Source organism: Hetaerina americana, unplaced genomic scaffold (genome assembly GCF_022747635.1).
Source record: "Hetaerina americana unplaced genomic scaffold, ioHetAmer1.1.p SCAF_10, whole genome shotgun sequence".
Lineage (NCBI taxonomy): Eukaryota > Metazoa > Arthropoda > Insecta > Odonata > Calopterygidae > Hetaerina > Hetaerina americana.
In genome coordinates this window covers 64,341,854-64,359,107 of record NW_027286070.1, presented here as the reverse complement: position 1 = coordinate 64,359,107, position 17,254 = coordinate 64,341,854, and the positions used below count along the sequence as shown (strand labels likewise).

At 35.5% G+C, this 17,254-nt stretch overlaps 1 protein-coding gene across 2 annotated transcripts; it reads right to left on the bottom strand.

Moving 5' to 3' along the window:
- Nucleotides 1-224: 224 nt before the first annotated feature.
- Nucleotides 225-17,204, bottom strand: mus312 (mutagen-sensitive 312). Of its 2 annotated transcripts, none has more exons than XM_071598749.1 (10): nt 17,081-17,204; nt 16,580-16,998; nt 15,892-16,459; nt 15,218-15,694; nt 10,995-11,153; nt 8,649-10,838; nt 5,361-5,623; nt 5,177-5,268; nt 1,784-1,956; nt 225-551 (listed from the first exon to the last, which is right to left on the bottom strand). In XM_071598749.1, the coding sequence occupies exons 2-10, from the start codon at nt 16,762-16,764 to the stop codon at nt 414-416; spliced, it is 4,245 nt and encodes a 1,414-aa protein (XP_071454850.1). In that variant the 5' UTR covers nt 16,765-16,998; nt 17,081-17,204; the 3' UTR covers nt 225-413. The 2 variants fall into 2 exon arrangements, with proteins under 2 accessions (XP_071454850.1, XP_071454849.1); XM_071598748.1 differs by having other exon boundaries at nt 16,580-16,979.
- Between the last annotated feature and the right edge of the window lie 50 nt (nt 17,205-17,254).

Here is a 17,254-nt window from a genome sequence, read left to right as displayed (position 1 = left end):
AAATGATACATATTTGCTTATTAAAATACTAACAAATACATCCAATAAGATACATTCCTTTAGCTCTAACTACCAGCCTAGCTATTAAAATAATAGTATCTACGTAAAATGAAAATGCATTCAATAAAAGACTTTCTTATCAAGTTTTTTATTCAAAATTTAATAAAATTTGGCATAGAAAAACCATTTCCAATTTAAAAATATTTAGTATATTTCTAGCTCAATAATAAAAACATATAATTTTAAAATAAAACTGTACAAAAATTACAATAAATATACAAACATTTTACAATGAAATAAACATGTATGTACAAAAATATATAGCATTGAAAATAGTTAATTAAAAGTTTCATTGGTCAATTTTTAAATGACTCAATTTAATTGTAAGGCATTTATGACTATAGCAAATATAGTTAGCAAGGTTGAGAGCTGCATATTGTGTCACATCTTTTTGCTCGTGAGTTGCATGGCTGAGAGAGTGATACAGATTTTGCACTGGGACCTCTTTTCCTTCTATGCCTGTTTCCAGATGCAAGACGAAATGTGATGCACTGAAACAATATTAAAAAATGTTCTACATGAATCACAGTTCAACACAGATAGCAAAACAACAATTCATTGTTCTTACAAGGATGGAATTGTGGATTTAGGTCCTAAAATGATAGCTGCAGGATTCTTTACTCCCTCAAATACAACTTCCACTTCTTACATAATAACTCATTATACCCATTCACACCACACATTGAAAGCTGCCTTGCCACATACTTCAGCTAGCAGGACATCAGTATCAATAATTTCATCATCCTTTTCCATTCTACTCTTCATTTGAAATAAGTTTTTAAATAAAGGCGGAGGGATACTACCTCCCATTGTGAACTATAATATGAATAACCCACAGGTTCATTAAATGGATCCCTCACCTACAGCCACTGACATTAGCTGCTTCCTGTGATGAAATTTATGTCACCAATTTTGAGGATTTATGACAATGGGGCAGTTTTCAACTTGGAATTCTTCATAGAGGATACGTTTGGAGAACGCATAACACAATTGCATAAAAATAGGATTTTCCTTTCCTGTGCATTCTCCATTACATTAAAAGCTCAAAAAATATCTGTCAAAATCTTTTTCATTGTAGATGCATGGATCAACCATGCATCACTAAGCATAATAGTTTGCACGTAATTCTTTACATTTAGGAAACACTTTAAGTAGCATTAACAATATTGATAGGCATTTGTCTTCAGCATCATAATTTGTGTTTCTTCCAACTCTGCCAATTCAGATACTAATGCCAGAAACATGAACATCGTGAGAATAAGGGGTTTATTTGGCTTCATAAACCAAGAGTTAATGTATCATATTAACTGCCTGATTTCCTCTCATCCAAAGAGAATTCTGAAAACATCATCTACAGAGCCAAATAAAAAAACTTAAAAAGGCCCATTTATGTCTGAAAAGCTTCAACTCTTGGGGGTTTTATTTAAGTTTTATGAATTTTATGGTACATGAGGTTGGGGTTTACATGCAAACGATGCATCATTCAGTAAAAATGCCAGTAATTGGTAATAAATATTATGATTGTTTCAAAGGTAGAAAAATTCTCTCTTTAAAACTCTCTCATATATATCGTTTCCCTTAAATTATGACATTTGCAATCTTGAGTGCATCTGATCAATAGTTATATACAAAAATTATTAAACTAATTCAAAATGTGAAAACTGTATTTTTTTTTAAATATCAACCATCAAATGCATCACCCAATGGAGTTTTAAAATCTTACCTGTTCATCCAAGTAATCCATTAATTGATTAACATTGAATTTAGCACCAACTTCCTTCAAAGACAACTTGATTTCATTAAGCCACACAGGCTCATAGAACAAAATTTTTCTATGAAGAGCAGGATTCTTTTCAATTAAGATTTTCATTCCTGTAGGTATGTCAACAGCACATGCTAAAGTTGGACAGAACACATAATTAGGGATATAAATACAGGCAAATTTATAAATAAATTTAGGTTATTGACTAACAAAGCACCATACTATCAAACACTGAAACAGACTACAAGGGGTTATCATTAAGTTTTAATTATTATTAATAAATAAACAATATATCTGGATAAAATTTATTCTGTATATTAATTGATCCTAATGCATATAATTTTGTAAATTACAGTTATTAATGTTGAATTGTTTTGTTTCAGGAAGCCGTAGACTGAACTAAATTGCAGCATAGAGAAGATATTGGCTTACATTGTGATTAAGTTCCTTCATTTGAAAGGTTAGGATGCCCCACAAATTCATGATGAAATGATGGCTGTTTATGGAAATGATGGCCCATCATAGGGCACAGTGATGAGGGGGAAAAAGGAATTTTCAAACTGGCCACATGTCCCTCACAGGAGATCAAAGAAGTGGAAGACTATCACTTACACACGATGCTGCCACAGTGAAGAAAGTGGAGACCTTTTCTTATTTCCAAAACTCAAAAAAACTTTGGGAGGTTGGAGATTTGACAACACAAATGATGTGATTAAAGAGGAGAAACAATGGTTTTCAGTGCAACATGCTGCTTTCTACAAAGATGACTCCTGAAAGGCCAAGAAACACCGGGAGAAATGTATAACTCTGGATGGTGACTACGTAGAGAAGTTTTAAGAAAAGCAAATAAAAATTAAATTTGTCTCTAGATTATTTTTTTAGTAATAATTGAAACATTATGATAGCCCCATGTATATTATGAAATTGTAATAGATATTATTACTATCAGTAATCCACCAGTTAAAGTAGGTCTAGATTGGACCAAAACAACCAAACAGTATAGAAACAATTCTTTTGTCTCTCCTATCAAAGCACCACGCAACATCCTCCAATATTACACTCCATGCGGAGGCACATCTTTCCGATCAGACTGCTTGGAGCAAACTGGTGACTGGCTGCGTTAGAAGGGCAGACCTCCCACCACATTTTGTAACTGGTTTTACTGTGCTGCCATAGATAGTTGCACCACAATAAAATCATGCGTATTACTTTCATAATTGACCATGTACACAGAGGGGAGAAGGCGTTTCCCAAATAGGTTTACAAGGAAATTAATCCTATTGCCTGGGACCATGCTTGGGAACTTAAAAATACACACTCAGTCACACTGGTAAGCCCAAATTGGTATTAAATAATGTTACTTCAACCTTGTGTCGCAATGGTATTTACTCCTTCAGGGTGCTGAAGAGGGCCACCTTGTGGTCAAAATAAGCATATCCCCTTTTCACACCATTGTTTCTCCTTAGTTTTTTCTGCTAGTTGGCCTTGTTCCTTTATTTTCTATTTGTTTCTTTCTTTTGACTGAAGGGCTAAATTCCCTACTATTTTTGGTTTTGATGATACCATCAGCCCATCTAGTGTTTTGTCCACTTTATATACCCCAGTGTTGGTACTGCTTTTCTGTAATACCTGAGTGTGTGTGTGTGTATTATTCCTCCAAAGTAGATCCCTGGCATCTGGATTATTTCCTCACAGACCTATTCCATGTCTTACTAGGTAACAAGTAAGTGATTAAGGTAGCACAGATCCAGTTCCTGGCGAGGGAAAAACTTCCCCATAAACCACTTTGGCCTCATCAGTGTGACTGAGTGTGTATTTGCAAATTCCCAAATATTGTCCCTGGCAATAGGATTAATTTCCTCGTACTATATATCTATTTGTGAAATACCTTCCCTCCATGTAAATTTGAGTGTCTTACTAATTTGATGTGAGTTTGATCACTGGCAAGGGATTATCTTTCTCCGTAAATCACCACAACAATCTTAATACTCCCCTCCTTTTTTCCCTAATACTGTGGTGTAAAAAACCCTTTACGTCTTAAGGAAATATTGTTTATTATAGTTAACCTTCATTTTGCTCACATATATTCTCATCCCATACCTATTGCACTGACTTTCGAATGTACTCAGCTGAGTTTGCAACCCCTTGGCTGACTGACAAACTAAGGCTTGATCATCCGCAAACCTAAGTGATTGTATGAATTACCCACCAACTTTCATTATTACCTACCATTCTTCCCATGCCACTTTAACCATTTCTTCCACATAAATGCTGAATTGCACCGGTGATAATGGGCACCCATCTTACTCCTCTTCCTAACACTGCCCAACTGGATTCCCAGTTCCCCACTCGCACCTGTGCAGTCTGAGACATGTACAGGTTGCAGATTAGCCTCCTTTCCCTCCAATCTATTCCTATTTTCTGCAATATACTCATTAGTTTTCCCAATTCACTCTATCAAACGCTGTTTCGAAATCTACAAAACAGGCAAATACATCCAGATTGTATTCTTTGTTCTCCTCTATTAGTGACCTCATTACCAAGATGACATCATGCATTCCTCTCCCCTTCCAGAACTCAAATAATCATTCCCTAAGTAATCATTTACCTCACTCTTCATCTTATTGTAGATGATCCTAAGAACCACATTAGCTGCACACAAAATCAAACTTATTGTTCTGCAGGACTCATATATTACAGCCTTCATGTTTTTTGGAATAGAAACTAACACTGATATGATGAAATCTTCCGGTCAAATTTCTCTCTCATAAATGCTATGAATAAGTCCATAAAAACTCTTTATCCCAACTTTTTGTAAACTTTTTAATAGTTCAGCAGGAATATTGTCTACCCCCACGGCCTTATTTGATTCCAATCCCTTTATGCTCTTACTATCTCACTATTGAGTAAGCCTGGACCTAAGCTATCTTCATCTACTATGTCATCTTTCTTCTCACTTTGCTGGGTTAATTTCTTTACCATACAGCTATTTTATGAACTCCTCCCATTTCTCTAGAATATTTTCTGGTTCAACTAATATTTTCCGGACTTATCTCTGTTAACACAGATATTTACTTATTGGGGTAAACCCTTTTTCCCTTTCCTGTAATTAATATTATGATATTAAAAAAAACTAGCCTGCAGCATAATACCTTATTAAATATATACATCTGATCACCTAAGATACAGTATGAATAAAAAATTAAACACATTAATGCAGTAAAACATCATGGGATAATCATTCAAGTATCAATGGCAATAAGTTAAAATATAGGCAGGCATGAAATACATAAATAATATTCTTTACAGTCTCCTTCTTGCTTCTAGTAACAAACTTCAATATGGTAATGTTACCTTTTTGGGACAGTGTTATATCTTTAACAGGAGATTCCATTTGTTCATATATTGATTCTTCCAAAATGACAGAATCTGAGCTGCAGTCAGAACTGAAAACATAGCAAATAATATATTAAATGCTAATCAATCAGAAGTGAATGAAAAGATGGATTCAGTAAAATCGAATGCACAACCCATTTACCTATCATCAGATGATGAATGTTCATCTGAACTTAGATTAAAACTTTTATTGGAAATTTTCTTATTTTCTTTGAGCTGACTGCTTTTATGGTTTTCAACTGGCAGTTGAGTATTAGTGCCATTTTTGCCCATGGCACTGGATGAGTTTCCACTGCCTTCGCTTGAAGCAGAGACAATGGGATGAAGCTCATTATAAATGTGCCTCAAAATTTTTTTGGCTTGATTTCGTTTTAAATGCTTGATTCCATATCGATCCAGCTCTTTCTGAAATGAAACAATGCCATCCCTCATTAATGACTTTCATTATTATATATTAAAACAAAAAAGAAGGTTATTAATGTCTCCATCCATTAATTAATTAATCTCCTAAGTATTAATCCAGATTTTCATATATTATATGGGGTTAGGCAACATAACTTCCTTTTTTCAAAAGCAAAACGCTTTCAAAAAAGGAAGTTATGTAGCCGCATCCTGTATTCAGAATTCTTCCAATTAGTTTGGGATAGAAGAAAAGAAAAAAATCAATTAGTAGAGTTTTCAGAACAAGCTAATTACTTGTAAACATACCGTAGGATTTAAAGACACAATGATTCACAAACTTTAAACATAAAAAATGATCTACTTCAAAAGCGTACAACATTTTTGAGAAATTAAATTTCTTTGACAGCTACATTACGAGTAAACCCAAACTTATATGACACTTCCTTTAAGTCTTGTTTCAATCTAACAAGAAAATGTAGAAATTGAATTTAAAATCAAGTATGGTTGTCATCACACAAAATCCTTTCAAAGTGAAATTAAGATCAGTAGTGGAGAAGACAAGGAAGAGGCCTGAACAAGTAAGAATAGAATAGGGACTTGGAATGTTAAGATAACTCTAAGAACAGGGAATTTGGAAAAAATAAAATGGGAGATGGATAGAGGAAAGATGGATGATATTTTAGGGTTATGCAAGGTGAGATGGAAAGATAGCACAGATTCCTGGAGCAATAAAGGTAGAGTAATACAAAGTGCAAGGGAGCCATTGAGGGGCGATGACAGTATTAAGCAAAGAGGCAAGAAGAAGCATTGCAAGCATAGTGCAAGTAATATGATAATATATAATATTAGTAGAAGTAAAAGGCAAACCAATCAACTTGCTCAATGTTCATGTCTACATGCCACCAAGCAATCATAGGGAGGAAGAAGTCAAAAGGACATACAATCAGTCAGAGGACATAATTTTGAGTGTTCCTGGAAGGAAACATTTGATGGTAATGGGGGATTGAAATGTCATAATAAGCAAAGGGAGATATGGTAGCGAGGTAAAGAACTCTGTTTTGGAACAAGGAAAAACAGCAGATAGATTGTAAAGAATTTTGCAAAGAGCAGTGTTTAATCATGAAGAACACCTATTTAGAACACCACAATAGGCATAAGCATTCATGGAATATGCCCAGGGATTCAGAAAGATATCAGACTAATTTATGGAAAGGGACAGATATAGGAACAGCAAGATGTGCACAGTTTTGTAGGAGAAGATGCAGATTCAGGTGATAATTTAGTACTAATGCATTGTAACTTCAGGTCCAAGACGGATGAGGAATAGATGTAGAAGCATTAACTGGGAGGAAAAGAAAGGCATACCAGAGAAAACTTTATGAGTGAAAACAGAGATGGGTACAATATATGTAAGTGTATCATAAAAGTGAGTTCAAAAGCCACAAAGGAAACAACATATAAGAGCAGTTAATAGGAAAATCTCAAGGAAGCCATGGACTACAGAAAAAATGATTTTGAAAATAGACAAGAGAAGGAAATGGAAGAATGTGAACACAGAATTAAGAAGAGGGAAGTACAAAGAGGTAAATAATAAACTGAGATGAGAAACTAATGTGGCAATAGAAGCATGGTGAAAGATGCAGTGCAAGGATATGGAAAGTTAACGAAGGAAGAGAGACATGGGTACACAGTACAAGAACGTAAAGGCACTGCCCAGAAGTAAGAAGGGAAAATCTGTATAAAATATCAAAGATACAACAGGAAAATTATCAATTGAATCAGGAAAGATTCCAGAGAAATTAAATTTAAAATACTTAGCCTTTCCACATAAACCACTTTTATTACGACCTAGGTTTCGTTATGGTATAACATCATCAGTGATGTTATACCATAACGAAACCTAGGTCGTAATAAAAGTGGTTTATGTGGAAAGGCAAAGTATTTTAAATTTAATTTCAATATGAAGAATTTCCAGCAAGTGACGCCAGAAACTGTTTCAGATTCCAGAGAGATGGAAAGAATATATTGAAGACCTTTTGGTACAGATGTTAGGACCAAGACGATGAAAGTATTAGGGATATCAGAAGAATCATATAGGACAAAGAAGCTTTTACAATGGGGAAGTGATTGATGACAAGAATGCTGAATTAGGATGTTAAAAGATTAATGAATACTTTGATAACGAGGGTGGCTTTTAACAACATGGAAAAATTGTCATTGGAGCAAGATGATGGGTGTAAATTGGAAGCTTTTTGAAATGTTGATGCAGAGAACATAAGAAAAGTTAAAATGGATAGAAAGGAAAATCTATAAGTTCTAGGCCTGGTGGGTGAGGAGAGAGGGTTGTTGGGAGAAGTACAAAGGAGACAGGAAATCTGAAGTGTGAATTACATACAGCGTATAGGTCTTACTATGAGGTAAGGTCAACCCTCACCCATCAACCCAGGATTTGGGTTCATAACTGTGGTTTTATATTATTTATTGTGTCGACCAATGTAAGAAGTCCTTGTGCCATTTTTATTAGCATTTGAATAAATAAATATAACACTCATATATTTTAATGAATGATATGAATAGCAAATTAATGCAATTTTGTCTCATACATTCAACAACTTCAACAGGAAGGACAAGATCTTTAAGGTAATTTTTTGATTGTTCAGAAACTTATGAGGGATTATCGCGCTTTAACTCCCAAGGAAATATGATACATATAAACCTTGAATGGTATTCATCAAAATTAACGTATGCATTTTCTATCAACAATTTATTTTATTTTTTCACCTGGTAAAAATTATTTCATGAATTTTCCATTTAAGATTGATTTCTACACATTCTAAAATAATAAAGCAACAGACTTCTGGGATAGGATTCCAAATTTTAAGACATTTACAGTATATTGCCATCTTTAATAAAATAAATGGTAGAAATAACCTGGTTTGGAAGATGGGCACCCCATACACATATGTAGAGAAATAGTAGCAAACAGAATTATACATATCAGCTTAAGTCATAAAAATACTGAACTTACATGAAGCCTTGGAGTCTTCATTGCACTGAAGTCTGCAAGGGGGGTAACATTCGCTCTTGTTATTGAGTTAGAACCACTGGAGTTCATATGAGAATTTTTCTTTGAGGTAGCACCACAAAATTGTTTTTGGAATGGAGTCTTAGGTGTTAATGGATTGCCTTTATTTTCATTACTACCCTCAACTGGCTCATTTTCGTCCCTCCAGAAAATACTATCATTAATCTTTTGAAGGGAAACATTCAACAATTTCTCAGTAAGGTCATAGCCATCAGCATTATTGCCTACCTCACTGATTTCTTCATGGGTAGGAGAGACCAAATTTTCTTCAATTTTGTCATTTCTGTGAGATACATCAATGCTGACATTGAATTCATTGTGAGAAACTTCATGAATCAATCCTGGGCTGCTCTTCTGACAGCTATCACCAACAACAGAAACATTTGAAGTAACATTTTCACTATCTTTTGCAGCCATATGTTTGGGAGAAAAACTTGTAGGGTCTTGACCTTGCCCTCCATGTACCACATAGCCTACATCTGAAATGTAGTCAAAGTCATCCCATACATTGCTAATATATGAATTCTCATTTGGAATGGAATCATTTGCATCTGCATTCTCTTTCTCTCTTAAATTTATGCCAAGTTCATTGGTAGGTGGTGGAATCGTCGAAACATCAGAGCAATTTAGATCTACCTTTTTGGCAACTTCTTCTCTATCAGAAGAAGACAGAGTTAAGTCAACAACCTCTCTTTCACACCCTGCTTTGGAATTATTAGTCTCTGAATCCATCTCATTCCCTAAGAGACATAACTTTTTAGTAGTAGGTGTTGATGAGTCTGAACTATCACAGGTCACAAATTTTCGTTTTGAATCATTGAGTAAGTTGGATTCTTTCGGTACAGTGGGCTCTTCACTTTCTCCAGATGGTATCTCCTTGCTTGGAGCAGGTGTAGGATATACAATAAGCTCAGTTGTTTTATCCACTAAAGGTGGCGTTTCGGGAGCTTTAGCTAGACTATCATCATCCCAATCAACACTATCATTGCAAAGATTAAATTTTTCAGAATCACATGGACTTCCCATTATTTCATCTTGAACATAGGTTGTACTTATTCCAGTATCTTTAACCTCCATATTAACTTCTGAAGATTCTGAGTCTTTCTCTATAAGACTAACAAGATATTCAATGCTTGATCGACTGCTTTGAGATAAATGCCCATCATCAAATCCCTTGTTATCTGCATGCACCTCTTTAACAATCATAATGCTCTTGGGCGAGCCAGGAGAGTTCAGGATTGATCCCTGGAATATGTCAGGAGAACTTGGAGTAGGTGCATTGGCGGATGGTGGAAATGAGTTTGGAGGACAAAGTTCATCGTGATCATCATGAACTTCATCGCGATCATCATGAACTTCATTGTGATCATCATCTCCATCAATCTTCTTCTTAGCAGATGATTTCATTACCAGCTGCAGGGGAGTTCTCATTTCCTTATTTTCTGGATTTAACAACGAAGATGCCTCATAACTGCCAACCTTTGGCAACGTGATTTGACTATGAGAATCGTCTCCCTCAGATTTTGAACATCCAGATTCAGCAGCTTGGTCTGTCATTATTAGACAATTAGTCATTCCACCCAACATTTCAACTTTATTAGCTCCAAATGAACTTATGATACTATCAAGAGCCATTTGTAATTCAACAAGATCATACCTGATGGCTAATTGTCTTAAATCTTCAACCACACACTCTTTTAATGTCGATACTTCACTAAGTACACCACAGTAAATAAATTGCAGGAATGCCATTACAGCAGAGTAACATATGTCAATCCAGATTAGCATTTCTGAAGTCACATTACCCCTTCTTTCCTCTTTGACTATGTCTTTCAAAACATTTGGACACCTTACATAAAATACTAATTTATGAGCATGGATTTTATGATCTCCCTTGGTAAATATCGTTAAATCACTCATTTCCTTTTTCCCAATTAGATTATTCCAATCATGGGACAGTGAATTCTTAGTGTTAACTTTAGGGCTTTGACAAAACAAGTTTCTCTTTACACCATGCTTTTTGGAAGAATTATGAACACTTTTTTCTGATTCTGGGATACTACAGGGGCTTGGCATGCACCTTAGCAATATATCAGCTTCTCTTTCACTATGCATCTTTGAAGGCGGTTTTATCTAAAGAGAGAAGAAATAGAGTAAGATCATAACGCTTTAACTGAAGCAAGGTTTTACCTTTTGATACTACATAAATAAAGGCAAAATATTAAATTTTCAATTCTGTAAAGAACATCAGGAAGTAATAAACAATAATTCAAACTATTATAGACTCACAGGAGTATTGTTTCTGCCTGGTATCTGTGATAAATGCTTCAGCTTTGCACCAGCAACAACTTTGCTTGGAGTAATGAACTCAGCAAGACCATTGACATAATATTGGTTTTGAGAGACAGATAATGGAGATGCACTTGCCAACATCCACCAGACATTTTCCTAAATTAGAAGAGGCAGAAAAGCAACACATTTAATTTATTAAAAATTAACCCAGCCATAACCAATGCCAAAAGCAGGGTGCCACTCAGTAGAACTTGTAATTAATTGAGTGTGCATAAAGTCTACTGGAATTTCTGCAAAACGTGTGTCATCAGCTATATCAGGAGAGACTTTATTACTGGTCACTTAACACAGGTGGTGCTGGAAAACCAGATACTCTTCTCCCGCCTAGCTAAACATGTCTCAGTAACTTCAATGTTGAGATTTGCCACTAATAGAAGAAAGGACCCAGGATGGGCATAGTAATTGTACAACATGACCCATGCTCATTTCTTAATGACCACCTTTATGATAATCAATTTTCCATTTTCACCATTCCATCTCTAAAAATAACCCATTTTTTTTACCCCAACTCACCCCCAATTGCATTCCTTACTTCATGCTAATACCCATGGTAGGATTAGACAAACTTGCTATAGTACCACACTAATCTCAATCTACCCCAATTCACATTACCCTTCTTCCACTCTTTCTTCCTGTAATTGATGTGGTTTTTCTGTGCCGTAGCTGACAATACCTTGGTCATGTACCAACATAAAACATCATCTTTACATTGAGAGTCTTAACCTGAAACTGATATTTTGCATCGCAACGTGAGTCTGATTTAAGAAGTGTTAATAAAAGTGTGGATTATTAAGTTACAGATTCAACTCTACAATAATTAAATTCCATAAAGTAATGCATGAAACTAATAACATAGTCAGTCTGATATCTCGTCAAATCCCAAAGCCTTTTCACATATAACTACATCTATTGTGGTGTTAAAACGAAGTGTTCGTCAAGATTAAAATATTCCTCTCACAGAACTCTGTTGCTTTCTACCAGAGGTTAATTCCTGGTTCCTAAACTGTAGACCCCTACCTCACGCCCATCTCTTCTTTTACAGACCACTTCATTCCAATCCTTCATTACTATCAAATGCATTCTTCCAGGAATACCAGCAATTATTTCTTCTAAATAATCAAATACTTTGTTTATTCTTCTCCTCTAGGATTACTTGTCACCATGTAGACCTGAATGATGACCAAGTTCATTGTTTCACTTTTACCCCTAATAATAATATTATATCACTCACATTTTCTATGCTTACCATGCTTCTTCCTACCTTTTTATTTAATGATACTGCCACCCATCACTGATTCTCTTCCCCTTATTTGTATATTATTCTAGAGCTACCATTACAGTAATTCCTGATATCGTTCATCTCACCTTGCACAGCCCAAAGATTGCCAACCAAAATACTCTAGATCCTCCCATCTTTCGTCTCCTTTGGATTACTTCCAACAATCCTTTCTCATTTACCACTATTGTCTAATACTTTTTCATTCAATTATTCTACTTTATTTTTCCTCTCTCCATTTCTCATTTTATTATTAAGTGCTCTACCATTTACAGTATGCTTTGGATGGACACAGACTCAAAATGCCTACATTTCTTACGCTTGCCTACGGAGACACAACAAGACAACCCACATTACAATACCCCCTTCTTGAATTCTACATGTTTCCTCCCTCCCTCCATTCAACATGTCTATCCTTTTCCTCCCCCCTACCTCACTTGCCAACCGTTCTCCCTTCTATAACAGTTTTCAACATTTCATCACCAATCGAAAAACTCAGCATCCACCCCTCCTGTCTTCTTTGGATTAATCCCAAACTCCTCTCTCCTCCACGCTAGTTCTAATACTTCATCTGTTTCTCCCAATTTATATTTTCTATAATCCCAGCCCTCAACATTATCCTAACATTCCAAGACTCTAATCTTACTGGTTTGGTCATCTTCAGTGACTTCTGCTCTGCTGCTGCCGTAAATTCTGCAACACAAGGATTTTGTATGATGACACTGTCTGTCACACCTGCCTGACATCTCCCACTCCATGGTATGACGCATGGCCCAGTGGGTCCAAGTCCCATAGTTACTAGGACTCATACTTTTATGTTTGTGTCCATGATTGCTAGTGATAATAAGTGAGGTAGTTTCCCATTGACTTCCATAACAGTGATTTTAATGGGACACCATCACTGAAATGGCCATCCCACTTGGGTCAAATGACTTTGCACAGAGTGCTTTGCAGATATGCTTGGAAGACTACCCTACAGTTTATCTGGAATGGATGATCTTAAGTAGCAATTGTCATTGCTCTTACCAGCACAGTTCTAAGGGTCATCAGATGCACAAGCCATTCTAGCCATTTTGGCCATTCTGAGGTCAAAAATTAAGCTATCATCAAAGGCTAACTTAACAGCTATAGCAAATTGGAGCAGTTAATTGGGTTGACTCATGGAGCTGATAACACACTTCAGAGGCTTAAAAAATGATGCCATGAGCCAATTAGAAGCAGTATATGTTGCTCAAATTAAGAAAAGCTGTTGCATATGATGAAGTCCTGATACCTTACTTCTGAATTTTTCCCTCAGAAAATTTCTCATGAGCTCTGCAGTTATACAACTTCCCTCTGGAGAGGGAGAGAGAGTAATTGGCTCATCCCTATTTTTAATAATGACATTTTACCCTAACTGGTAAAGGAAATGGCATCTGAGCATGAAAATAACAAGAGAAATGAGAACATCAACACTCATTTTCACATCTTCGAAACCTAAAACATAAAATTTTGCTACCAATATCCCTAGAACCATAAAATGCTGCATCATTAACTTGTCCAACAGTCCTGTCACACACACAAACAGACTAAGTGGAAAAATATGTTATTCTATCACAATAATGTATCATCATATTCCTCTGCAATATCAGCGATAAAATTGAATGAGTTATGATTCCAACTAATCTCATCTATTCTCCATATTTGGCTGTCTTGGACTGATTCTGTTGTTACACTATGAAGTAATGGCTGGCAGGTAGGATTAATTAAGACAAGCGATTGAGGAAAAAAATTCCTATTTTAAAGAGTTGGAAAAATCATATCATTTGAAAGGACTCAAAACACAGAAGGGGCAATGCAGAAAACATAGTGGCCTAAAAGAAGGGTATGTTGATAAATAAAAAAGTTTAATCCAAAAAAATTAAATAATGTCATTTTTGTACAAAATTGGTAGTAATAGCATGACTAAAAGTAATGGCAATAGAAGTTTCTTCACTGAATAACATGAAAGGCTATTTTGCTCTAGTTAGTTTTTTTAATAAGCAAAAAGATTCAGAAGTTTCTCACCTATACAGAATGGCAATTAAAGGTTTTTAGCAATTAGATATTCTATCCAACATGCTTCATATCACTGAATCCAATGCAAGAAATGGTTTCTTTACATACCATATTTGACAGCATATAAGACTCCTCCCAGTATGACATTCACAAAAAAAGTTTTAAGGGAATACAAGAAAAGTTCGACACCCCACTGACTTAATTAATAGTCCCTTTTCATTCTTATGTTTCAGAAAATCTAAATAGATGTCAGTCTCAGTAAGATGAACACACTCTGTTTTGCTATGATCAGTTGTATTAAAATACAATCAAATTTGTTCAATATCTTGCATGCACCTCTTTTGATATTACAGAAGTGAACAATATGATATTCACATCACATAACAACTGTGACATTAATATTAACAATCCCAACTAAAATATTCTTCAATTAAAAATAATTATTATGAGCAAGTATATAGAATGAACTAAATATTATAGAGTCAAAATAGGTTGTAATGACCATCTGAGGTCAAAGCAGCAGGGGTAAAAATAGCATTCAGGATTGAACGTTAACCGATGGAGTTCGAACTTTCACATGGAAATTTTGGGTGATTTTTTTATCCATAATTTGGGAGAAATTGTGCGTTGTATATGTAGTCAAATAAGGTAATTCATCATTATTTAGACACATGTATATGTGCAAGGAAAATGCATGCAAAGTTGAAACATTCATTATTTGGTAGTTGTAATTCTAACAAAACATTTGCTAGAACATTGACTAAAATTGTTTGGGAAACTAACCAACTCCATCTTGAAATATTGTATAGATAATACTATATATAAACTGGACTCATTCCATTATTACCTTATCTACGTATTTCTTCAACTCCTTTGATCCAATCTCCCAGGCTGTGACAGCATCTCGCTCTTTTAAAGAGTCTGATCGAGAAGCTCCTGTCTCATCACCAACCAAGATGATTGCCACCTTCTCTGTTATCAGTCTTTCTCTTTCCTCAACTGTCCTCCTAAGGATGGCTGGCACCTTCCCTCCAAAGCCATACTTATCATTTCTCCTGCGTACCTTAGAGGTAACTTTTATTTCATTACCTGACTTTTTCCCAAAATTACAAAAAATCGGAGCTGGTTTCACAGGAAGGTTTTCAGAGATTTCTTGAGTTGGCAGCAAACCCTTTTCATTTGCCTCTTCGATCAGGCCAGCTTCTAAGAGATGCTCTCTTTCTTTCTCCCTCTCTGCATCTTGGAGTGAGGCTGACAGCGCAAGCCCAAGTTGTAAATAGCCATCAGATGTGGTTTTTGGTTTCATGGACGAGCTGGTCGGCTCCTACAGACCATATTAAACAAGATTATTGAATGTTCAGGGTCTATAATGACTTATGTTCCACTTATTTATTTCAGCACGACATCAGCTGCCAAAACACAATGCAGCTACAAAACCAAAATCATGAAAATTACCAAACAGAGGCAGAAACAGGATAATCAAAATCAAAGCTTTTGGGGAATAATAAAAAGAATTAACACCTTTTTGGGTTTTTTTGGTGCTTTACTAGCCAGCAATGGAAGCCCTAATGATTGTCTCTCCGCTTCTTGCTTTTGAATTAGCTCCAGGGCGTCCAAAAGTTGCTTTGTGGTCATTTTATGCTTTACCGCACATTGTTTCATGTGTGTAGTTTGTGAATCTTTGCACTCAAAAGACTTCCAACAAATAGGGCACATTAAAATATCAGTTCTATCCTCTTTAGGTTTACACAAAGTACTTCCACCATTTTCACGCTGTTCGTCATTTTTTCGTGTAGCACTCGATGTGACTTGGGTTTCCAATGCAGAATCAGGTACCACATCGGCATTACTCTGACCAGAATTTGGGGAAATCACAGGACGAGGCAAATCACCGTTGGCCTCGATTATGCTACTTCCGCAGGAGAGATTAGGTAGTATATTAATAATACCAGTGGGACTTTTTAGAATATCACTAAAACTGGATGCTGATGGTTCATTTTCACTTTCTAATTGAGTTCCGCTTGAACTGGAGTCCAATGTTCCAAAATATTTATCCATTGTAGTCGCATGCGATCCATTACCTCCACGTCTGATTAAGAAATAAAGAAAATTACCATTTAAAGAAAACAACAAATGAATGATTGTAGAACAATAAATATTTTATTTATAAATCAAAATACAAAACTTGCTAAGCACAAAAAATGTATACCTAGAAATTGAGGTTGAGCTGGATCGTCCTCTGCCAGAGCGTTGAACTTTCAATTTATTTTTACTACTATTTGTTACAGATTCCTTTGACTTATTCATACTTTTAACCGTGAGTGATAATTTATTGTTCCTAGTCCTTTGAGAAACAAAGAATGTTTGACTACACAAAGGAACTTCTTTCTCCATTTTCAATATTCTCCTTATTCGCAGTTGATGCTGGGTCACTTAAGATAAATTTTCCTCAATCTTCATACTCGGGAACACCCTTTTCCCGCATTTTCTTTAAGTCTGCTGATGACATATAGGAGAAAAGTGAAACGGGTTGCTTGGAATCTCTAATATCTCTATCATAATTTTTGAGCCACTTTTCCTGGAAGGTTTTCATTGGGTGAAAGATAACTCTGAAATAAACAAGAGCGCCTTAACCAAGCTTTCAAACACTTATGCAGTTGAAAAAGACATCTAAGTTCACTCCGAAAATTGAGTATTTTTAAATACGTACTCATACAAAGCAATCATTCCAAACGAAACTCCAATGCAACCAAGAGCAGTGTATTTGCTTGCAGTATATGCATACGTTCCTCTGAACCGCCGAGGCTTCAGTGGCCGTGGTAAAGCCATTCAACAAGAACCACAAAACGGAAATTAATTGTAAACAAATATTTTTAAAGAGAAA

Coding starts and splice junctions, on each gene's coding strand:
- mus312 (XM_071598749.1), bottom strand. CDS start 16,764: ATGGAGAAAGAAGTTCCTTTGTGTAGTCAAACATTCTTTGTTTCTCAA. Junction 1,957..5,176: donor TATAACACTGTCCCAAAAAG/GTAACATTACCA, acceptor GTCCAACTTTAG/CATGTGCTGTTGACATACCT. Junction 552..1,783: donor TGGATTACTTGGATGAACAG/GTAAGATTTTAA, acceptor ATATTGTTTCAG/TGCATCACATTTCGTCTTGC.